General features: G+C 34.1%; 2 protein-coding genes and 1 non-coding gene across 6 annotated transcripts in view; 2 read left to right on the forward strand and 1 right to left on the reverse strand.

The window, feature by feature from the left end:
* LOC135127731 (chaoptin) overlaps positions 1–25412 on the forward strand; it is a 477252-nt gene that overhangs the window by 332125 nt on the left and 119715 nt on the right. The window lies entirely within an intron of this gene.
* On the forward strand, positions 2574–2689 carry Trnal-caa (transfer RNA leucine (anticodon CAA)). The gene is made up of 2 exons: positions 2574–2611; positions 2645–2689. It is a non-coding gene; the product is annotated as a tRNA-Leu (tRNA).
* LOC135128317 (very long chain fatty acid elongase 7-like) lies at positions 2915–19755 on the reverse strand. The gene is made up of 5 exons (XM_064055230.1): positions 19515–19755; positions 3881–4051; positions 3642–3832; positions 3217–3591; positions 2915–3170 (listed from the first exon to the last, which is right to left on the reverse strand). Exons 2-5 carry the CDS (start codon positions 3936–3938, stop codon positions 3000–3002), a joined length of 795 nt encoding a protein of 264 aa, XP_063911300.1. The 5' UTR covers positions 3939–4051; positions 19515–19755; the 3' UTR covers positions 2915–2999.

A 25412-nucleotide genomic window follows, 5' to 3' on the forward strand; every position in this document is an offset into this window, starting at 1 on the left:
GGGGCTGCTGGTTTTACTAAAAAAATAATCTCTGAGGCTCCTGGTGTTTTATTTTTTGAAAACTTGAAAGAATCTCCGGGGTTCTTGATGTTTACTTTTTAAAGAATTTGAAAGAATCTCCAGGGCTCTTGGTGTTTTATTTTTTAAAGAATTTAAAGAATCTCGCAAGTCCTTGATGTTCACATTTTTTTTTATTTGAAAGACTCTTCGGAGCTCCTGGTATTTAATTTTTAAAGATTCTGAAAGAATATCGGGGGCCCTGATTTTACTTAAAAAAAAATCTCGGAGACTCCTAGTGTTTTATTTTTGTAAAATTTGAAAGAATCTCGGGGGCTCCTGGTCTTATTTAACGAAAAATTTGGAGCAGTCTTTGGGGGTCCTTGTGATTTATTTTATAAAGAATTTAAAAAATCTCGAAAGTCCCTAATTTTATTTTTATTTGAAAACATCTCCGGAGCTCCTGATGTTTAATTTTTAAAGAATTTGTGAAAATCTCGAGGTTCACTGGTCATATTTTTTTTAATTTGAAAGTTTCGGAGACCCCAAGTGTTCTATTTTTGAAAGAATTTGAAAGAATCTCAGGCTCTCCTGATAATTTAAAAACTTTAAAATATCTCGGGAGCCTGTGGTGCATTTTTTTAACCATTCGAAAGAATCTCGAAGGCTTCTAGTGTTTAATTTTTGAAAATTTAAAGAATATTGAAAGCTCTTGGTGTTTTACATTTTAAGAATTTGAAAAAATCTGGGGCTCTCGGTGTTTTATTTTTAAATAATCTGAAAGAATATCGGAGCATATGGTTTTATTGAAAAAGAAAATAACCTCTTCTGGTGTTTAATTTTTTAAAAATTTTAAGGAATCCCGGGCACTCTTGGCCTTTTTTACTTTTTAAAGATTTTGATAATCTCGGGGACCCCTCGTGTTTTATTTTTAAAAATTTGAAAAAATCTCGGGAATTCCTGGTGTTTTGTTTTTGATAAATTTAAAGAATCTTGGAAGCACTTGTTGTTTCATTTTTTTTTAATTTGAACGTCTGTGGGGGCCCTAGTGTTCCATTTTTGAAAATTTCAAAGAATCTCGGGATTCCTGGTGTTGTTTTTGAAAAATTTAAAGAATCTTGGATCTATTGGTATTTTATTTTCAAAGAATTTGAGAGAATGTCTGGGGCTCCCCGTGTTTAATTTTTTAAAGAATCTGAAAAAAAAATCGGAGGCTCCGGTTTTAAAAACAATAAATAAATAAGTAGTCTTGGAGGCTCCTGGTCTTTTTTTTTTTTAATCTTAAAGAATCTGGTGCTCCTGGTGTTTAATTTTTAAAGGGTTTGAAAGATTCTCGAGAGCCACTGATTTCATTAAAAAAAATTTAAAGAATTTCTGTTGCTCCATTTTTTTGTTTTAAATTTAAAGAAACTTATGCGCTCCTAGTCTTATTTAATTTTAAGCAATCCCCTGGGGATCCTTTTGGTTTAATTTTGAAAGAATTTGAACAAATCTCGAGGTTCATTAGTTTTATTTTTTAAAAATCTGAAAGAATCTCGGAGACTCTTTTTTTTTTAATTTGGAAGTCTCGGAGACCCCTATTGCTTTATTTTTTTTTTTTTTTTAAATCTGGAGGGTCCTGGTGTTTTCTTTTTGACAAATTTAAAGAATCTTAAAAACCCTTAGTCTTTTATTTTTTTTTTAATTTTAAAAAAATTCCTGGGTTCTGGTGGTTAATTTTTAAAGAATTTGAAAGAACCTTGAAGGCCCCTGGTGTTTTATTTTTTAAAGAATTTGAAAAAATATCATAGGCTCCTGGTCTTATTTTACGAAAAATTTGGAGGAATCTTTGGGGGTTTCTTGCGGTTTATTTTATAAAGAATTTAAAAAATCTCGAAAGCCTCTGATTATTTTTTTTATTTAAAAAATCTCCGGAGCTCCTGGTGTTTAATTTTTGAATAATTTGTAAGAATCTCGAGGTTCACTGGTTTTATTTTTTTTTTAAATTTGAAAGACTGTTGGGGATTCCTGGTGTTGTGTTTCTGAAAATTTTAAAGAATTTCATGGGCCACTGATTTCATTTTTTAAAAACGAGCAATTTTGTTGCTGAAATTTTTTAATGGTTTGAAGTCAAACTCCACATTTACGAATTTGGTATTTCATTAACACAAGAACGTGTTTCGAACACTTCTGTTTTCATTTTCAACTTGTTAAAACAAATGACATTAAAATTTTAACAAAAAACAGAAACAGTTCGTTAAGTTTCCTTTAATTATTGTTAATGTTTTTTTTATTGCGAAAAAAAAATAGAAAAGAAAACTATTCAAGTACAATCTGTGTACTTGAATTTATATTTTTAAATTTCAGAACAGCTGGGGAACTAAAACTGCGCCATAAATTAGGTGTTAGGTAAATTGGTAACAGATAATAATAAGTAATTACGGAGGCTATTTATGAACAATAACAGATAAACAAATTAGACTAGAGATAATTTATCTAATCTTTTGTTAATATTTATCGAAATGAAAAAATCGCTACTCCTACTATTTATAGCAATATGTGTCGTTTAAAAGTGAGTGGAGACAGGTTGTAGATATGTCAGGATGGCCGAGCGGTCTAAGGCGCCAGACTCAAGGTTTCCTTGCCTGTACATCAGGTAGAATGAGCGTTCTGGTCCACTCTGTGGGCGTGGGTTCGAATCCCACTTCTGACAATCGTTTTTTTTCTTGTTTGTTTTGTTTATTCATCGTATGTTACACACAAACAACTATATTTTTTGTAATACATAATTAGATAGTTGTTATTTCTTAGAATAATTATTATAATGATTCAATTTTACGTTAATTTATTCAGTGCATCAATTAAAATTAAATAAATCCTTGGCAGTATTTTGCTTATCACTTGAATTTATTAACGATTAACGCACAAACACAGGCGCTAATGCTTATTTTTTTATTGAACAACTAAGAATGTACAGATGTATATCGTAAATAATAAATAAATCACCACAATCCAATGCACTATCACTGTGCTTTTTCCTTCTTCCTGATGTAACTCTCCACGTAAAATTTTGAAAACAAGTAAATCATCATGAGTGAATTAATCAAATAGACCCCCAGCAACCACTTTGGATACGAACAATTGGGATTCAAAAACGGTATTATAAATACCGTAAAAATAAAGAAATGCTGAACCTACAACAACATACACTATTTAAAAAAAAAATCCCCAAATACATACAATTTGAAACTGCGTTAGATGTTTCTTCCACCAAATACTCCGTTTGTACGAGGAATCCCACGCCGTCAGAAAGTAGTAAAAGTACATCACCGAATGTACCGGTAAATTCGCAATCCCCACATAATAAATCTGGCCACCCACGAAGAACTTGCACACAACCCACCCAAAACCAGCCATCAACAGATGATGATACACGTGAAGAAAAGTAACCTGGTTGTCCTTCTTCCGGAGAACGAAGAAAACCGTATCCAGAAGATCCAGGAATTTCAGCAACGTGTAGCTGTACTGCAGTTGCATTATCCTTATAGCTGCACGACTCTGGCTTTGATCCATCGGAGAACACCCGATGCTAAAATTGTTCCATTCTTTCAACGCCTAAAATTCTGCCCTGTGGGTTTGTTACAACCTAATTACGACGATCTTACAATGAGAAACACTGCAGTGTTCAGAATTATTTGAACCCAGTTGTATACCATAATAACGTGATCCAACTTCATGGGTTGTCGATTTTTCATGAAAGCTGGTCCTGTCTTCATGACAAATAGTGCGTAGGATGCCAGTATGATTGTGATTTGGAGCGGAGAACCCATCAAGGGGTAATTCTCGATTCTGGAATCTGGTGGACAACGTGTATATCGTGTTTCAAAATTTAGTGATTATTTACCAGCATATTCCGAAATGTTGGGGACCCCTGAAAGTAGCCTGTCATGGATCAGTGACATGTTTCTTGGCTGTAGGCAAAGGCCTAACTAATCGTTATTCTGAACAACTTCAACGCGAACTGAGTCGATGTTTTTCCTTTGTTTATTGTTAATTCATGTGAATGACTGTTAACCTGAAATCGAAGTAGTCAAATTACAATCGCTTGAATTATAGTCGATTGGGACGAAGTCCATTACTAACTATAACTGATTAATTAATTGATCTTCGAGGCAACCTTGGCTTGGGTTATTTTACGTGGAAAACTACCAACATAATGGTAATGACAGTATTAATAATTAAAAACGAGCAGATGCTACAAATTGCAGTTATTTTTAGAGAAAGTAGGAATTAATTTCTTGAAAAGAAGACACAAATGCGTTTTTTATAATTATTAGAGGACTTAATTTTTATTTAAGAAGAAGGAAAATGCAATATATGCAAGGTCGTGCGACGCCAGAGGCTGCACACGTCAAAACCGGGTTACGAATAAACAACAAGCAAAAAGTGCTACTGCTTGCATCATTATTATTAATTAATATGGAAAGGAACACTAAATCTGGCGCCCGCGCTGTAACCCTATCCTGTTGAAAATTTCCTTCGATTAATTTTTTATCATGCTGTGGTGAAGAAAGATTCACCCAAATAGCAGTCGTTGTTCTTTTTAAGACCAGTTATCTGATTTTTGACAAAGAAATATCAGAAGAATATCTTTAAGAAAACACCATTGTCTTCTATTTTTTTCTCTTTCTTTGTGTGTGAAAAGCCATGCGGTTTCTAACATAAAATTTCTAAAATATATGTAGGACATTAACTACAGCGTGTAAAATTAAGACAGTTAAAAAATATAACATATTTTGAAAAACTCAGTTGACGTCATTTTCGCAACAGTCTAAAGTGACATGAAGCTAAAATTATACTGGGACATCGACCCTTGCATTAATTTACCGTTTCAAATTTTAGACTTCTAATATTTTAAATGAGTAATTCAGATATTATTAGAGAGCACTATTGAAAAACTAAAAAAATAGGACATTCATATAATATTACTTGTATATAAATTTTAGAGATTTATTTGTGTAATTATGTGTTCTACAATTCACTCTGGAAAAGTGAGACCAGTTACCGAAAATATGAGGCTGAAAGCAACTACTGGTGATCGAAATGTTCAAGCAGATGTCTTTATAGTTAAGTTTCCAAAGTGGTCGAAACATTCCCAAATTTTCGTTAAAAAATTTTGGTTTTGAAAAAATTATTTCAACATTTTCAAAAAATTCTGCTACCAGAGCAAGATTTTAGATATAGTCAGCTTAAAATTCAATTTTCTAAAAGAGATTCTGGAAAAATGGTAAGATTTATTTATCTATGAAATAAATTTGTTGGTAACTTCTAGATATTTAAATTATGGGGGCTCCAATGCTTTAAACATCGTGTTGTTAAAAGAAAACTATATACATATTAAGTAAAAGAAATATTGATTAATTAAGCCCCACCCACTCACCCTTCTCAATCGTGACGAATTTTTCATTTGTTGACAGTTTCAGGGGCGGAGCTTAATTGCAAAATTTATATTTGTTTGATTCATTAAAAAGATTATTAAATAATCTGTTTAATTTTTAAGACGATGATGAAGGAATCTCTGGGGTCACAAGTGTCTTATTGTAAATGATTTTGACACAGTTTCAAGGATCACGTGTGTCAATTTTAAATGATTATGATACAATTTCCGAGGCCACAAGTGTCTATTGTAAAAGATTGAGACAATCTCAAAGCCACGTATGTCAATTTTAAAATGATTATGATACAATTTCGGGGGCCACGAAGTCTGTTTTAAATTATTATGACACAATTTCGGAGACCCCAATGCTTAAATATCGTGTTATTAAAAAAAAAATACACATATTAAGAAAAAGAAATATTGAATAATTAAGCCCCACCCACCCGCCCTTCTCAATCGTGACGAATTTTTCATTTCTTGACAGTTTCAGGGGCGGAGCTTAATTGCAAAATTTATATTTGTTTGATTCATTAAAAAGATTATTAAATAATCTGTTTAATTTTTAAGGCGATGATGAAGGAATCTCTGGAGTCACAAGTGTCTTATTGTAAATGATTTTGACACAATTTCGAGGATCACGTGTGTCAATTTTAAATGATTATGATACAATTTCCGAGGCCACAAGTGTCTATTGTAAAAGATTGAGACAATCTCAAGGCCACGTATGTCAATTTTAAAATGATTATGATACAATTTCGGGGGCCACGAAGTCCATTTTAAATTATTATGACACAATTTCGGAGACCCCAATGCTTAAGTATCGTATTATTAAAAAAAAAGATACACATATTAAGACAAAGAAGTATTGAATAATTAAGCCCCACCCACCCGCCCTTCTCAATCGTGACGAATTTTTCACTTGTTGACAGTTTCAGGGGCGGAGCTTAATTGCAAAATTCATATTTGTTTGCTTCATTAAAAAGATTATTAAATAATTTCTACTCTTTTTAAGACGATTATGAAGGAATCTCTGGGGCCACAAGTATTTTATTATAAACGATTTTGACACAGTTTCGAGGATCACGTGTGTCAATTTTAAATGATTATGATACAATTTCCGAGGCCACAAGTGTCTATTGTAAAAGATTGAGGCAATCTCAAGGCCACGTATGTCAATTTTAAAATGATTATGATACAATTTCGGGGGCCACGAAGTCTATTTTAAATTATTATGACACAATTTCGGAGACCCCAATGCTTAAGTATCGTGTTATTAAAAAAAAAAATACACATATTAAGAAAAAGAAATATTGAATAATTAAGCCCCACCCACCCGCCCTTATCAATCGTGACGAATTTTTCATTTGTTGACAGTTTCAGGGGCGGAGCTTAATTGCAAAATTTATATTTGTTTGATTCATTAAAAAGATTATTAAATAATCTGTTTAAGTTTTAAGACGATGATGAAGGAATCTCTGGGGTCACAAGTGTCTTATTGTAAATGATTTTGACACAGTTTCGAGGATCACGTGTGTCAATTTTAAATGATTATGATACAATTTCCGAGGCCACAAGGGTCTATTGTAAAAGATTCAGAAAATCTCAAAGCGACGTATGTCAATTTTAAAATGATTATGATACAATTTCGAGGGCCAAAGAGTCTATTTTAAATTATTATGACACAATTTCGGAGACTCAAATGCTTAAATATCGTGTTATTAAAAAAAAAGATGCACATATTAAGAAAAAAAAATATTGAATAATTAAGCCCCACCCACCCGCCCTTCTCAATCGTGACGAATTTTTCATTTGTTGACAGTTTCAGGGGCGGAACTTAATTGCAAAATTTATATTTGTTTGATTCATTAAAAACATTATTAAATAATCTGTTTAATTTTTAAGACGATTATGAAGGAATCTCTGGGGTCACAAGTGTCTTATTGTAAATGATTTTGACACAGTTTCGAGGATCACGTGTGTCAATTTTAAATGATTATGATACAATTTCCGAGGCCACAAGTGTCTATTGTAAAAGATTGAGACAATCTCAAAGCCACGTATGTCAATTTTAAAACGATTATGATAGAATTTCGGGGGCCACGAAGTCTATTTTAAATTATTATGACACAATATCGGAGACCCCAATGCTTAAGTATCGTATTATTAAAAAAAAAGATACACATATTAAGACAAAGAAGTATTGAATAATTAAGCCCCACCCACCCGCCCTTCTCAATCGTGACGAATTTTTCACTTGTTGACAGTTTCAGGGGCGGAACTTAATTGCAAAATTTATATTTGTTTGATTCATTAAAAAGATTATTAAATAATCTCTTTAATTTTTAAGACGATGATGAAGTAATCTCTGGGGTCACAAGTGTCTTATTGTAAATGATTTTGACACAGTTTCGAGGATCACGTGTCAATTTTAAATGATTATGATACAATTTCCGAGGCCACAAGTGTCTATTGTAAAAGATTGAGACAATCTCAAGGCCACGTATGTCAATTTTAAAATGATTATGATACAATTTCGAGGGCCACGAAGTCTATTTTAAATTATTATGACACAATTTCGGAGACCCCAATGCTTAAGTATCGTATTATTAAAAAAAAAGATACACATATTAAGACAAAGAAGTATTGAATAATTAAGCCCCACCCACCCGCCCTTCTCGATCGTGACGAATTTTTCACTTGTTGACAGTTTCAGGGGCGGAGCTTAATTGCAAAATTCATATTTGTTTGCTTCATTAAAAAGATTATTAAATAATTTCTACTCTTTTTAAAACGATTATGATGGAATCTCTGGGGCTACAAGTATTTTATTATAAACGATTTTGACACAGTTTCGAAGGTCACGTGTGTCAATTTTAAATGATTGACACAATCATCTGAAGGCCACGTATGTCGACTGTAAAATGATCATGATACAATCTGGAGGGCCACGAAGTCTATTTTAAATTATTATGACACAATTTTGGGGGCATCATTGCTTAAGTATCGTTCGTGTTATTGAAAAAAAAACTATATGCATGTTAAGAAAAAGAAATATTGATTAATGAAGCCCCACCCACCCGCCCTTCTCAATAGTGACGAATTTTTCATTTGTTGTCATTTTGAGAGGCGGAGCTTAATTGCAAAATTCATGTTTGAAAAATTTTGGTTTTGAAAAAGTTGTCAAAAAATCCTCAGACAAGTCTGTGATGTGCTGTTTTGTCAAAAATATAGTGTTTTTAATGTCCCGGGGCAAGATTCTACATATTCATTTTGAAATGCAATTTAAAAAATTTTATCTCAAAAAGCTGTCGATTCGAATTCAAAATTTTCTGTAATCAAGCCGGGAAATTTTCATCATTGCCCACTTTATTGTATCTGAGTGTTTAGGGATTATGCAAACCCCCTGTGAGGAGGCGGAGCAGTCTAATATCCCTCGCCGCTGCGTACTGACAATACCTTTGCCTGCGATAGTAACTTTCTAGAATTAGGTATTTCATAGATCTTTCTTTAGCAAATTGTTCATTAGTGAATGTTCTAATAAGCTGCGTAAATACAAAGAAGAAATATTAAAAGTTTAAAAATATGTTTAGTCACATTTTTAAGAAAAAGAACAAATTGCATTTAGAACTGGTGCCTAATTCAAATTTGCCCTTCGTCTAGCATTCCACCTGAAGGTTATTTTGACAATAAACCAATTCTATAAATATTTGATAATCCAAATACCTGACTTTGTGATAGAGACAATTCTCGATTGTGTGCAAAAATCATTCCTAATTTATTAATTAATGCACCATTATTGCCCGCATGGTCAAAAGATCTCGATTTGGGCACAGAATTAACCTTACACAGTTACGCCTAAATAATTCATAGAATTACAAAAAAAAATCGACCGCACTTGGAAAGTTCAAAACAGCAACCCTCGCCTACACAGCTCTCTTGCTTTCGATTTGTGGAATTTCTTCCCCCGTCCACCCTCACCCAATGACCCTTTCGTTTAAACAGAGTCGTGTGTCCGTTCAATTAGCGTGTCCCAAAAACACGTGTCCCGCTTTTGTGACGATATGTGGGCGTTTTACTGATCATGAAAGCGCATTATTTCAGTCCGTTTCCTGCTGTGGATTAGTGGTAAAGGAATTACTCGACCAGGGATTGTACTGAGGCATGTTCGTGTTTGCCGTGGCCTCGGCGGTCCACTCTGTGGCCGCGCCGAATCCCGATCAAGTGACCTTCGGCGCCTTTGTGCCGCGGATGTGCCACACGACAGCGCGTTACATTTACGATTGTGTTCGGCACGGTTTATTGCTTCATTTGGCCAATTGTTTTAGCAGCGCTTCGGATGGCCGTTGATGTGCGAGGGTTAATTACGATCGGGCTGGAAAAAATCGTTTCATTCCACGAACCCATAGTTAATTACGAGCAACTGTCACGGCTTGGTCAGAACTTAAAGTATTTCCAAGTTGAGATGGGACGGAGGCGCTGTCACGCTGCGGCCTCCCGAAGCTTCCCGTTTTGAAAATAGTTCAAAGGATATCACAACAATTGCGAACGCTGCCACGATTGCCGCAGGAAATGAAAGGTCTCGGCGATAATTTGACAAAAGCCGCTGCACTAATGTAGGTGGTAGATAACAGGGATCGCTTAATTCCCGACTGTACAAGAAAGGACTTGTCGGATTTACGGACTAGCTTAGGCCGTTAATACATTTTTATTTCTCGGCGGAAAAACTGGAGGGGAAAGAACGTCTTGATCCCGCCTGACATATTTCAGGGGGAGCAATCTGAGAGGATTTGTCAGCGATTTATTAATTATGTTCGTGTGGCTTTTCTCAGTAGGACGTTACATTTGTTCTTGTTTTTGATGCGTTTGCGTTATATAACGAAACATCGACAAGAGGAAATCCCATTATATTTGTTTAATTTTCGTGTTTACTTTTTTCACAGAAAGTTGTTTCTCGGCTCGATTTGCAACTGCAGTCGCAATTCGCTTTTTTCTTTCCGAACAAACGATCAAATTCCGTGCACAACTTGTTAAAGCTCTTTGTTCGGAGTGCTGAGTCCAGTGTTCCGATTCCTGCAGGAGCGAGCGTTCGTGGTCACTACCACCATGTCGGCGTAATCAGCATCAAGTGCGCCTTTTTTTCCGTTTATTCCATGGACTCGCAAAGTAGTTATAATAGTTGTTATTATTTTTTATCATTAATTATTATAATTAGCAATTCTGAGTCTGAAATTGTAAACTTGATCAATTTTTAAACCACTTTACAAGGACACGTTCATGCATTTTTTAAGGTCTTCGGTTGATTTCGGTTCCTGACGCTTTAGTATGTAGTGTGGCAATTCTCTACAAGAGAAGAGATTAACATTCAAACAGTTATTGGTGGAAGATATTTATATCAGTATTTTCGGTTACAATACCGTTTCAACTAACTTTTTTGAGCTATTTAATAATTATTTGAAAAGTTGTTATCGAGATTTTGGTGCAAAAAAAATTACAGGTGATTCAGAAACCACACAATCGATTATTAGGAAATTCGGCATACGCTTTGAAGCACATGACCAACGGGGAACAATGTATTCTTAATTCCTAGTACTTATTTAACTTCAACTGTTTATGCTTATACTTCGAAAGAATTCGACCATTTCCACTTTCGTATCGTATCGGCCTATTAGCGCCGGAATCAAAGTCTGCATATATGTATGTGTTAAAAGAAACTAAAATGTTATTGATTTCGTCTTCTGAACACATAGGAAAAGACTGATTCATTAATTAAGCGCATTCGGTTTTTTATTAAAAATTTTGAAGAATGTCATCATATAGGGATGACTAAGCAAATTTTGGTTAACGTTTTATCATCTACACTTTATTCCTAACATACATACAAAATTTGACAACAATCTGTACGGTAGTTTTGTAGATTATGTGTCCAATAAAAATCCGGGCAGATGGCAGACAGACAGACAGACGGAAACAGGAGACTGATTTTCATACTCTTGGGGTTATGCCACGTCGAGAAAATATGAAAGTACCCAATCTCCCAATTGACTCGATTACAAAACTTCCTGAATGGCAAAAAATTTAAATGGAATAACCGGAAGAAGACATTAGGAGAAGTTATCAGCAGAAATGGGAGGTCGAACCCAAAAAACTGAATCAAGGTAAGATCGAAAGAATGGCAAAAAAATGGGAGAATCGAAGGAACCGAAAAAGGAAAACAGGAAACATCGGAATGAAAGATAAAAAGATAAAGATATAAATTTAGCGAAACCAAAACTTAATAGTGGCAAATATCTTTTATGAACACAAGAAAATCCACAGAGATAGAGGGGATGAACACAATAGAGATAGCTAATAAATAAGGAAAACTCAAAAATTGAATAAAAGTAACGCGTACGGAAAAAGAAAAAATGGGTAATGTTCAAGAAAATTGTGTTAGATTCTGTAGGGTATATAGGAAAACAAATAATAATAATAATAATAATAATAAACAAACTGCATGGTGGACAGATAACATCAAACATGAAATTAAAAACAGAAAAAAGTTGGAAAGGAAAAGAGGGGAGAAAATTTAGAATTCAGTATTGGATTTTAAGCAAAATAAAAAATTGAAGAGAATTTGGAGATAAAATTGGAAAATACAGCTAAACAAACAGTAAAACAGGAAAGAAAGTAGGAACAAAAAACACTCAAGGAGAAATTTTAACTGGAAAAGAAGAAATCATGGGAAGCCGGAAACAATAGAAAAATAAAACGAGAGGATGAAATCAGGATAATGATAACATAGAAGATATAATTGAGGAGAAGATAATATTCAAAGAAGGGATAAAGAGATTAAAAAATACAAAAAAAAAAATCAAAAATTACAAAAATAGACAAAAAATGGGGACAATAAGGATTGCAATAATTGTAGGGAAATGACATTCTTAACCGCAGAAAATATACAAGAAAACACTAGAGAAGAAGAATTATTAGAATGATTATAAAAGCACCCGGATGTAAAATGCACGAAGATAATATTTTAGAAAACGCTCATTTCTTAGAAACAAGTTTCACATATTTGAAAATTTATCGCTTTAAGCTTTTAAATAAGAAAAAACAAATGTTAAAACATTTTCCCAAAAAATCGACACATTGATCTATATAAATTTAAACCATAAGACTGATTTTGGTAAATGACATACCCTCTAAGATAAAACTGATTTTGGCAAATGACATACCTTCTAAGAGAAGAGAGGGTGGGTGGGCGGGGCTAGTACCTGCTAAGATAAAACTGATTTTGGCAAATGAGGTCCCCTCTAAGAAAAGAGAGGGTGGGTGGGCGGGGCTAGTACCTGCTAAGATAAGACTGATTTTGGCAAATGAGATCTCTCTAAGATAAAACTGATTTTGGCAAATGAGATCTCTCTAAGATAAAACTGATTTTGGCAAGTGACATATTCTCTAAGAAACGAGTGGGTGGGTGGGCGGGGCTAATTTCTGCTAAGGTAAGACTGACTTTCGCAAATTTCGAAAATTTTGTTGAAAATTGGTCGAAAATTCGGCATATTTTGCATATTTTTGAATTTGTCAAAAGACGATTCTGGAAAAACCATTGGAGCTATCGAAGAAATGAAAGCGGATATGACTTCTGCGTCCCGAAATCTACAAGAAAATGTATTTAGTGGAACTTCGAAAATGTTGTTGAAAATTGGTCGAAAATTGGGCGTATTTTGCATATTTTGAATATTTCAAAGCACGATTCTGGAAGAACCATTTGAGTTATCGAGGAAACGAAAGCGGAAATGATTTCTGCGGCCTGAAATCCACAAGAAAATGTATCTAGTGAAATAGCGAAAATTTCGTTAAAAATTCGTCGAAAATTGTTCGTATTTTGCATAAATTTGTACTGTTCAAAGGACGATTCTGGAAAAACCATTGGAGTTATAGAAGAAATGAAAGCGGAAGTGACTTCTATGGCATGAAATCTACAAGAAATTGTATCCAGTGAAATTTCGAAAATTTCGTTGAAAATTGTAAGAACTCTATACGAGTATTAAAACAAAAAGGAAAAATGTTTTGTTTCTTGTTGTGAAAAGATGGCTATGTATATTAATAAAAAGAAGGCAAAATATAGGCCCCGCCCACCCGCCCTGTCTCAATTCTGATGATTTTTTTATTGGTCCTAAGCCGAGGAGTGGGGCTTAATTGTAAAATCGATATTTCCCTTATACAAATTTACCATCTTAAACATGTTTTAAGTTTCTTGTTGTGAAAAGATGGCTATATGTATATTAATAAAAAGATGGCAAAATATAAGCCCCGCCCACCCGCCCTGTCTCAAGTCTCATGATTTTTTTATTGGTCCTAAGCCGAGGGGTGGAGTTTAATTGTAAAATCGATATTTCCCTATACAAATTTACCATTTTAAACATGTTTTAAATTCCTTGTTGTGAAAAGATGACTACACATATTTAGAAAAAAGGGCAAAATATAAACCCCACCCACCCGCCCTATCTCAATTCGGATGATTTTTTTTCTCGTCGTAAGCCGAGGGGCGGAGCTTAATTTTAAAATTCTTATTTTTCTAAGAGAAATTACCATGGGAAATATATTCTAAAGTACCTATGTTATGTCAAGAAAACTAAATGTGTTAATTAAAACAAGAAAACCGAAAGCCCCACCCATCCGTCTCGATGTCCGCGTGATCAGACCGAAGGGCGGAGCGTAATTGTAAAATCGATATTTCGCTATACAAAATTTATCATTTTAAACATGTTTTAAGTTTCATGTTGCGAAATGGAGTCTACACATTTTAAAACAAAAAGGCAAAATGTAGGCCCGCCCACCCACCCTATCGCAATTGTGATGATTTTTTTTATTCACCGTGAACCTCAGGGGCGGAGCTTAACTGCAAAATATTTATTTCTTTACAAGAAATTATAAACATGTTTTTGAGTTCGTGTTGTTCAAAGAATGTACATTATGTATTTTGCATATTTTTGAATAATTCCAAGGACGATTTTGGAAAAACTATTGGTGTTATCGAAGAAATGAAAGCTGATATGACTTCTGCGCTCCGGGATCTACAAAAAAATGTATTTAGTGAAGTTTCGAAAATTTTGTTGAAAATTGGTCGAAAGTTGGGCATATTTTGCATATTTTATATACTTCAAAAGGCGATTTTGGAAAAACTATTGGAGTTATCGAAGAAATGAAAACGGATGTGACTTCTGCGGCCCGAAATCTACAAGAAAATGTATTTAGTGAAATTTCGAAAATTTTGTTGAAAATTGGTAGAAAATTGGGCCGATTTTGCATATTTTTGAATAATTCAAAGGACTATTTTGGAAAAACCATTGCAGTTATCGAAGAAATGAAAGCGGATATGACTTCTGCGGCCCGAAATGTACAAGAAAATGTATTTAGTGAAATTTCGAAAATTTTGTTGAAAATTGGTCGAAAATTGGGCGTATTTTGCATATTTTTGAATATTTCAAAGGACGATTCTAGAAGAACCATTGGAGTTTTCGAAGAAATGAATAGGGAAACTAATAATTCTGTATGAAGAGAAGGTGTCAGGCAGGGAGGCAGCCTGAGTCCCCTTCGGTTTATTCATGGACGACGTAATAAGAGAAACTAAACGAAGAACTAAGAAAGTATGGAACGAGACTCTTACAAAATGTGAAATGAAAATAAGCATAATGAAAAGAAAAGTTTTGTCAGTTTCAGAAAAAAACAGAAATAAAGAAATTGAAAAAGTTTGAAGTGAAAAAAATTATTAAAAAATTATTACAATTAAAATCAGTAGAGAAGCACATCGAGATAAAACAATTGGGTTTATGGGTTATGGGGACACTTATAAAGAATGGGAAGTAGAGTACCAGTAAAAAATGTGGACAACAAATACACCGAAAAAAGAAGCCCGGGACAATATCCTAGGCAAAACAGAGCTTAGAAAGCCAGTCTAAAAGAAGGACAGAACTGGAGATTTTACAATACAAATCCAGATTGAAATTTAAATGTAAAACATAAATATCCCACGATAAGAAAGTAGCTTTATCGTTATATTACCTGTCTACCCTCATCAGCAGCAGCGAAGGGAACGTTTATTTTTGTTTACCGAAATTATTAACAGTCCAAGGAAAAACACATTAACTAATATAAATTTTAAAAATTCAGTCTTGTTGACGGGAAATTCCAGTACAATCTTAAATGAATTATTTATGCTCTTGAAAAACTTCCATTTGTGTCGTCGGCGGTCAAAAATATAAAACCATGTTTAAACGATAAATGCAATAACGTCATAGTGTTAATAGTAGCTAGTCAGCTTAAGTATTTAATTACCCAAATCGACCAAAGCCTTCAATTATTGCCTACGAGTGTGTAAACCAGCCAATTTACTTTAAAATATTTATTAACAATTCCATTAGTAGATTAAGAGCGTTACGAGCAAATTCCTAATAATCCTCAATTTCGGCGCTCCGGTCTTCCGGACGCAACAACAGCCACAAAATAAATTAATGTGACACAACTGTGCTTTTTTCATCATGTTATAACAACCTCCCGACCTGAGCGAATTTTTTACGGCTAGTCGTGACAGATTTTAGTCAGTTAGCGCCTAGGAAAAAAGCTGTTGATATCAAAGGCCTTGAACCTCCCCGAATTTTTATACACAACTTCGCCCGACAAGATTTATCCCGGCAGCACTTGAAAAAGTGGACTTGTCAACTTCCCGGTATGACAGATAAATCCGTGCTTACGTCACGCCGGCTCGCATGACAGATCGGTTGGAAAAATTAGCCCGGAATTTACGACATGCACTATGGCTTTTTCCCGGAATTGATTCCAGGCCTCGCAATCTCGAAATTAGTTCCATTATGAATAAACTTATTAAGCCCGCTTGTGTTTCGAGTTCTTAATTTTTGTTTTATACATGTGCTCGTTTCGTTTTTATGGACGTTGTTTTAATTAAAACAAGTTGATAAAAACGGGAAAAATATTCGTCTTACGGGAAGGTATGGCGTTATTAAAAAAATACGAACGCCTACATCATAAAACACAAATTATACAAAAATAACATGGGCAAAATACGATTCCTAGGAGTCTGCTAAAATGAATGTGGGAGGGAAAGGGAAATTGGACGGCCGGAAGGGAGGCCGGAATAAAAATACATAATACATCCTTTTTCTCACAAAACAGCTGCTCGCATTATTATAAATTGGTTACTTACTGGAATTACTTGCAAAAAATTTAAATTCTGACTGCACGCCGATGCCATTCAGTCGGGATGAATACGACTTCGCGCCAGTTGGATACGTCAGATAATTTAAATAATGCTTACAATACGTTGTTCATTCATGAAATAAATAAATTCGAGCGGTAGACATCTGTACATATTCAACAATAACTGATGTCAATGACCTGGTTACAAATTTTTGCAATTATTTGTACAGAGTTCTACAGTTTTGGCCTATTGTTCTAATTCAGATGCCTAACATACTTAGTCAAGGTAGAATGTCAGCTCTAGCGGAAAACTAGTGACTAGTAATTTAAATATCACAAACATAATTTTTGTCAATGCAAGGATAAGAAAACACCGTTTTTCAGTTAAATGCTAAATACGTTTGTTACTTATTGTTATCTAAACATACGTCAAATGTTCTAACGACTGTGTTTAAAAAGAGCTCATCAACTGATTACTAAAAAAATATAATTATTGTTTGATTATCAACGTTCTTTAAAAAACAAAAATAAGGCGGATTCATAAACCACAAGTACATGAGTACGTTATTTTATGGCTATTTCTCACCAAATAATAAATTTCAAAGATCACCCGGTTGAGAAACCAAATCCTCACGTCACTAATACACACCCCGAGATTTATTTACCCGTAAAGCAATAAATTTCCACTCATAGACGCCGAACAATTATAATTCCGCATTACCTTAGTGAAAAATGGTTTCCTCAAGTCCTTGCCCTCACGCCACGACAGGCCCATACATCAAAAAACCCCAGCGACTCCTGGGACGGCTCGAATGGGTCAGATAGAATTAATAGATCATATTATATGGAGATATCATCGTACATTACCATCGGTAAAGCGAACACGTTTGCTCCAGCGGAAATTTCGCAATAAATTTCGTATGGAACATATCTCTGCCTCGACATCACACAAATTGGAAAATATAAAATTTAAAGTCACTGTTAAATTTAGGCCGGTTCACGTGATAAACAGCCCTCCGCGCCAACAACGCAGGCACGCAATCCCGACAATTTTCAAATTTTTATTCGTGGATGGCGATTTTAATTAGTTGGATTTTTATTTTAGTTAGAGTTAGGGCCTGCCACCTTTCGGCTTAAAACAACGGCGTTCACGAAACTCTAGAGAAATACTTTTTAAATCCCTCAAAATCCCGCACTCTTATAACTAAATTTTTTGTGGCACTTGAGTGAAGCGGAATTTTCGGTCACGTTGGACGTTAAAGTTTAAACCGTGGTGTCGATCTCTTTCTGCCGAAGCTGAGCTGGTTCGTAATTAAGATGTAATTGTACAGTGGAAGCGCCAACCGTATTAGGAAAACTTTTGTTTCTCCGTTATTCCTACAAAAGTCGAGTGGAATTTCTGGACTAGTTAGAGCAGTTCGGCTTTCGCTCCGGAATTGAGTTTGCGAGCGCCCCGGAAACGAAAGACTTCTGAAAGATAATCTCGGGAATTCACAGAAGAGAGCCCGAATATCTGCGACTGCTGTTTCGCTTCGCTATTAATAAAAATGGTTGATAAAACATTGAAGTCGCACTTAAAAGTTAGGGTTTGTGTCTTTTTTAATCCGAGGTTGGCTGCAATAGTCACCCGGATCCGGCTGTCACGGCGCATCGAATCTTTATTAGACCCGAGGAATTGTACTGAAATATTAGAATTTATCTCTGGACGTGATCTGATAAAAGCGGCTTATCCGTCCAATATCGAAGCGTCAAATTCATGGGACTGGATAATAATTTTTCGGCTTAGTAAGGCGGATAATAGTTCCACATTTTTCAAAAACCGCTTACATCAATAATCGGATGAAATTTTTCATGAATATTTAGGTCCGAATCAATCAGAGCTTATCGACGTAATCAGACCGGAAGATATCTAACAATTACCACTAGTCCCGATTTTTCTTAGCTTCAACCGCTCCGGTAATTTTACCCGCCCACGCATTTTCCTGATAGCCGCAAAATAAATATTTAATTACTTTCCTCCAGTTTAATGATAAAATTTCGCAAAATCGAAACAAACTTCAACTTTCAATTTCAGATCCTTCCTGCGGAGGATGTTTACTGACGAGTTACAAATTATCAAATTCACAAACGTTTTCCCGAATTTAAATAAAATCGGCATCGGTGCTCTCGCTCGAAACAAAGATTCCAAACTTCGAAAGTTTGTTTTAACAAACTCGTGTAGGAAGATAAAAATGGAAACTTTCCGGCGCTGGCGCCTAAAACTCGTAGGTGCATTGGAGATGGACAGAGATAAATGTCCCAAATTTTCGTAATTGAGTTCGAGAACTTTCATTATTTTAAACCCTGTTGTTACTATCTACAAGTATTTAAATACGCGCCGTCCAAAAAATTGCAAATTAATTCTGCCATTGTAGTAATTATTATTAATCCTCTTCAAAAAATTGATGACGTCACCTCAAAGAATAAAGTCGTATGAGCGTCATTTTAATTGGTTCGTAGTCAATAAGCAAGCCTCTAAAACAAAAGCACATCTTCACACCCTAATTTAATCAATGAACTTGTGATAAATCTCGAGGGCTACGGCCACAATAATTATTGCCACCAACAATAATTAATAGGCAGAACTTGGAAGTGACACTCGAGAATGAGTTTCAAGTAGAGTAATGGAATTTGGCCTATAAGAGGAAACTTATCCTGTTATAAGTGCCAATTAATATTTCTCCCTGTCGTATCATTAAAACTTAACTGGCAATAAACTTGTTTTGTCTTTCTTTATTTACGACTTTGTTGTAGAAAGTTAATTATAACTTTATCGGATACCGACTGTGTTTCAAAAACGGCACAAAAAATGTTGAAATTAAACTAATGATGATTTAAGGACACACTGACACAAAAAACTTACGACTTGTTTATAGGGTCACTTTTCCAATAACACCGAAGTGGATGCGTTGCTTTGTCTGACCGCAAGCGTATTCCGCAATCACTTATATGCACTTTTACGGTATGACGCAACGTGGAGACGTCACCGTAAATAATCCTTGGTATCTTTTATAGCACTGAATAAGTTAATGTGACTGAATTCTTAAGTTATATAAAAGTTTTGTCAGTCTTCTAACACGTGAGTTTTGCTGTGAAATCCACAATCTGGACTGACGATGCACTTCTAATTAATTACCGATGCAATTGTTTCAATTTACATCTAATCAAAGTTTACCAAGTTTAATTCAGCTTTTGCAACGTAACCTACTAAGTGGCCTGACCTATTATTTATAAATAATCTGTTTATTGTACACTTTGAAAACATGTAAGTCGTTTAGAAGGTTACAAAAAAGTGCTAAATTGTGACACGAAATTGCTAATTCAGTTTAATTAACTAACCTCTAAGTCTTCGTTTAGTAGGTAATCGGCTCTGAATTCTTGTAGAGCTTATTTTTCACTTCCGCCACTCTTTAAAGATCTACCTACTTAGATAAGAAACGAGTGTCTCATCGAAAATTTCTTGGTTTAGTTAATGAAAATTTTGAATTCGAAACCAGAACTTTTTGCGATAATATTTTAAACCAAACAAAAGAGTGATTTTTAATAATAACAATAATGAATCTTTATTTAATAAATTTATTATCAACCTCATCCAATACGCAATCGAAAAAACTGACGAATATTGACAATATGAAAATGACAGGATGAAACTTCGCAATGAAATGTATAGACATTAACATAACGTTTGTGCCTATCCAAATGATGAAACATGTTCCGAGTCATTTTATTGTTTTTATGCTGTTTTTTTTTAATTGTCATGTTTCTTTTCATTGACTTCATATTAATAATTTATTACATATTAGTCTTTAAATTTTATGGAATAACATAGACCTACACTTGTGGTTCATAAATCCGTGTTGAATGCTTACCCTTGACATCCATATTTTTGGAAAAAAAATCTAAACTGTATGGCAACATTTTACGATTCAACTCTGAAGTTGGGTTTATAAACTTGCTATTGACGTTGAAATTCCAGTTGCAGTTGTTGTTCCCGCTGGCGTTGCTTCTAGAGCTGAAAATTGCCATTTATAAGATTCGTTGGCAAGTTGCCGTTGACACTGACTTTGATGTTCAAGTTTTGCCGTATTTATTTACTATTTTAGACATGCTTCAAGTTTCTTGTCGAAATAAGTCTACACATATTAAGAAACAAAAGGCAAAATGTAGCCCCGCCCACCCACCCTATCCCAATTGTGATGATTTTTCTTATTCGTCGTGAGCCAAGAAGGCGGAGCTTAACTGTAAAATCCTTATTTCTCTATGAGAAGTTAAAAACATGTTTACAATATCGTATTGTCAAAGAATACTATGTATGTTAAGGAAAAGAATAATAGTATTCTTTGAACACGATGCTCAAAAAACATGTTTTTAATTTCTTGTCAAGAAATAAGTGTTTTGCAGTTAAGCTCCGCCCTCTTAGTTCACGGCGAATAAAAAAATCATCACAATTGAGACAGGGCGGGTGGGCGGGCTTACTTTTTGCCTTTTTGTTTTAATATGTGTAGATTTATTTTCACAACATGAAACTTAAAACATGTTTAAAATGGAAAATTTGTATAAGGAAATATCGATTTTCAATTAGGCTCCACTTCATAATTGCAAAATACATATTTCTTTTCAAAAATGTACCATTTTAACCATGTTCTAAGTTTCTTGTTGTGAAAAGATGGCTATATATATTAAGAAAAAAGCAAAATATAAGCCCCGCCCACCCGCCTTATCTCAATTGTGATGATTTTTCTATTCACCGTGAACCAAGGGGTCGAAGCTTAGCTGCAAAATACTCATTTCTTTACAGGAAATTAAAAATGAGTGTCGTGTTATTCAAAAAATACCATGTATATTAAGAAAAAAAGGCAAAATATACAAAACATAAACCCCGCCCACCCACCCCCCATCTCAATCGTGAAGATTTTTTAATTTTTAGAAACTTAAAACACGTTCAAAACGGTACATTTTTGTAAGGAAATATGTATTTTGCAGATCAGACCAGATATGGGTGGTGCTTAATCTCTGGCTTTAATTTTTTCTTAATATACATAGTATTCTTTGAATAACTCGATTCTCAAAAAATTTCTTACTTGGCAATTTCTTTTAGAAAAATAACAAGAATTTTTCGTTTAAATTTCGCTCCTTTGGCTCTTAAGGATTAATAGAAAATCATCACAATTGAGATAGGGCGGGTGGGCGGGGCTTATATTTTGCATTTTTTCTTAATATAATTAGTCGTCTTTTCAGAAAAAGAAACTTAAAACATGTTTAAAATGGTAAATTCTTGGAGACAAATATGGATTTTGCAATTAAGCCCCGCCCCTAAATAAGGTTTTTGCAGTTAAGTTCCGTTCCATTGGATCACGACGAATAAGAAAAATCATTACAATTGAGATAGGGCGGGTGGGCGGGGCTTATATTTTGCTTTTTTTTTTCTTAATATGAATAGCCATATTTTCACAACAAGAAACTTGAAACATGTTTAAAATGGTAAATTCTGGGAGACAAATATGGAATTTGCAAGTAAACCCCGCCCCTGGTTCAAACAACGAATAAAAAATTGATCACAATTGAAAATTGAGATTGGGGCAGGTATGGGTGGGGCCTAATGTTTGGCTTTATTTTTTCTTAATATAGTTACTTACTATTCTTTGAACAACACGATACTCAAAAACATGTTTTTAATTTCTCGTAGAGAAATAAGGATTATGCAGTTAAGCTCCGTCCCCTTGGCTCACAATGAATAAAAAAAAATCATCACAATTAAAACAGGGTGGGTGGGCGGGGCTTATATTTTTCCTTTTTTTCTTAATATATATAGCCATCTTTTCACAACGAGAAACTTAAAACATAGTTAAAAGATTCTTGCAAGGAAACATGTATTTTGCAATTATAGGGCGGAGCCTATTGCAAAATCGATATTTCTTTATACAAATTTTCCATTTAAACATGTTTTAAGTTTCATGTTGTGAAAAGAAGTCTACACATATTAAAACACAAAGAGAAAATGTAAGCCCGCCCACCCGCCCTATCTCTATTGTGATGATTTTTTTTATACGCCATGAGCCAAGGGGACAGAGCTTAACTGCAAAATACTCATTTCTTTACAATAAATTAGAAATGAGTATCGTGTTGTTCAAAGCATACCATGTATATTAAGAAAGAAAAGGCAAAATATAAACCCCGCCCACCCACCCCATCTCAATTGTGAAGATTTTTTAATTTTTAGAAACTTAAAACACATTTAAAATGGTAAATTTTTGTAAGGAAATATGGATTTTGCAGATCAGAGCAAGCATGGGTGGTGCTTAATCTCTGGCTTTAATTTTTTCTTAATATAAATAGTATTCTTTGAATAACTCGATTCTGAAAAAATGTCTTACTTGGCAATTTCTTTTAGAAAAATAATAAGAATTTTGCGTTTAAATTTCGCTCCTTTGGCTCTCAAGGATTAAAAGAAAATCATCACAATCGAGATAGGGCGGGTGGGCGGGGCTTATATTTTGCCTTTTTTTCTTAATATACGTAGTCGTCTTTTCAGAACAAGAAACTTAAAACATGTTTAAAATGGTAAATCCTTGTAGACAAATACGGATTTTGCAATTAAGCCCCGCCCATAAATAAAGATTTTTCAGTTAAGTTCCGTTCCATTGGCTCACGACGAATAAAAAAAAACATCACAATTGAGATAGGGCGGGTGGGCGGGGCTTATATTTTGTCTTTTTTTTTTTTCTTAATATACATAGCCATCTTTTCACAACAAGAAACTTAAAACATAGTTAAAATATATTTGCAAGGAAACATGGATTTTGCAATTATAGGGCGGAGCCTAATGCAAAATCGATATTTCATTATACAAATTTTCCATTTTAAACATGCTTCAATTTTCACGTTATGAAAAGAAGTCTTCAGATATTAAAACAAAAAGACAAAATGTAAGCCCGCCCACTCGCCCTATCTCTATTGTGATGATTTTTTTATTCGCCGTGAGCCAAGGATACGAAGCTTAACTGCAAAATACTCATTTCTTTACAAGAAATTAAAAATGAGTGTCGTGTTATCCAAAGAATACTATGTATATTAAGAAAAAAAAGTAAAATGTAGCCCCGCCCACCCGCCCTGTCTCAATTGTGATGATTTTTTTATTCGTTGGTAGCCAAGGAAGCGGAGCTTCACTGCAAAATTCGTATTTCTCTAGAAGAAATAAAAAACATATTTTGAGTATGGTGTTATTCAAAGAATACGATGTATATTAAGAAAAAACAAGCCGAAAATTAAGCCCCACCCATATGCATCTCAAGGTCAATCGTGATGAATTTTTCATTCGTTGTCAGATATATTTTGTCTCTTTTTCTTAATATACCTAGTATTCTTTGAACAACACGATGCTCAAAATCAGATTTTTAATTTCTTGTAAAGAAATAAGTTTTTGCAGTTAAGTTTCACCCTCTTGGTTCACGGCGAATAAAAATAATCGTCACAATTGAGGTAGGGCGGGTGGGCGGGCTTACTTTTTGCCTTTTGGTCTTAATATGTGTAGAATTCTTTTCACAACATGAAATTTAAAACATGTTTAAAATGGAAAGTTTGTTTAAGGAAAAATCAATTTTGCAATTAGGCTCCGCTCCATAATTGCAAAATCCATATTTCCTTGCAAAAATGTACAATTTTAATCATGTTTCTTGTTGTGAAAAAATGGTTATGTATATTAATTAAAAAAAGGCAAAATATAAGCCCCGCCCACCCGCCCGGTCTCAATTCTGATGATATTTTTATTCGTCGTAGGCCGAGGGGCGGAGCTTGACTGCAAAATACTTCTTTCTTTACAAAAAATAAAAACATGTTTTTGAGTAACGTGTTGTTTAAAGAATACTATGTATATTAAGTAAAAACAAGCCAAAAATTAACCCCCACCCATATCCATCTCAAGCTCAATTGTGATGAATTTTTTATTCGTTGTCAGATCGAGGGGCGGAGCCTAATTGCAAAATCGATACTTTCCTACAAAAAATTACTATTTTAAAAATGTTTTACCTTTCTTGTTGTGAAAAGAAGACTACACATATTAAGAGAAAAAAGCAAAATGTGAGCCCTTGTAGTTATAATACCTAATCTGTTTTTGAGACGAATAGCAATAAATCTTGAACGAAGTGCCAATTGTATAAAATCGAATTCGACTTATTTTGAAATAATTTATGGTATATTTCAATTTTAATGAAGACATTATTATTATTTAATTAAATTGTACTACGAACAAATATTTAATATGACACTTTGTCAGTGTACGAATTTTCAAGCGATTCTATGATATTTAACACCCAGATAAGAGGAAAAAATAGAAGACAATGTATAATTAAACCATGAAAAAAGCTACAGTTTGATGGTAATACACCTACATTAATATCATTGTATCGTAAATAAACTAAAAGATTCGTCATAAAATAGTTTGACCTGTTTAATTGTGCCTCGTCTTCTCATCAAAACACTCGGTTTCTTATCTAAGTAGGTAAACTTTTAAATAATAAAAAAATATTTGACGGCCAGGTTAAGCCTGATTTTCAGCTAGTCATGCATGTCAATTCCGACACGTGCAATTTAATACTAATAACAAAACACTGGACTGGACAGTTCTTGACTACACCGTATTTAAAAACTGTCTACAATATCTTTAACCCGATTGACGGTTCGTTCACTGTATTTTATTTGTTCGGTGCTTTCGATAGCGCTAGTGGCTTACAACAATATTCCATTACATGATAAACGTGAACAC

Source organism: Zophobas morio, unplaced genomic scaffold, assembly GCF_036711695.1.
Source record: "Zophobas morio isolate AGI-343-1 ecotype UQ-CSIRO unplaced genomic scaffold, CSIRO_AGI_Zmor_V1 ptg000012l, whole genome shotgun sequence".
In the NCBI taxonomy this organism is placed as follows: Eukaryota; Metazoa; Arthropoda; class Insecta; order Coleoptera; family Tenebrionidae; genus Zophobas; species Zophobas morio.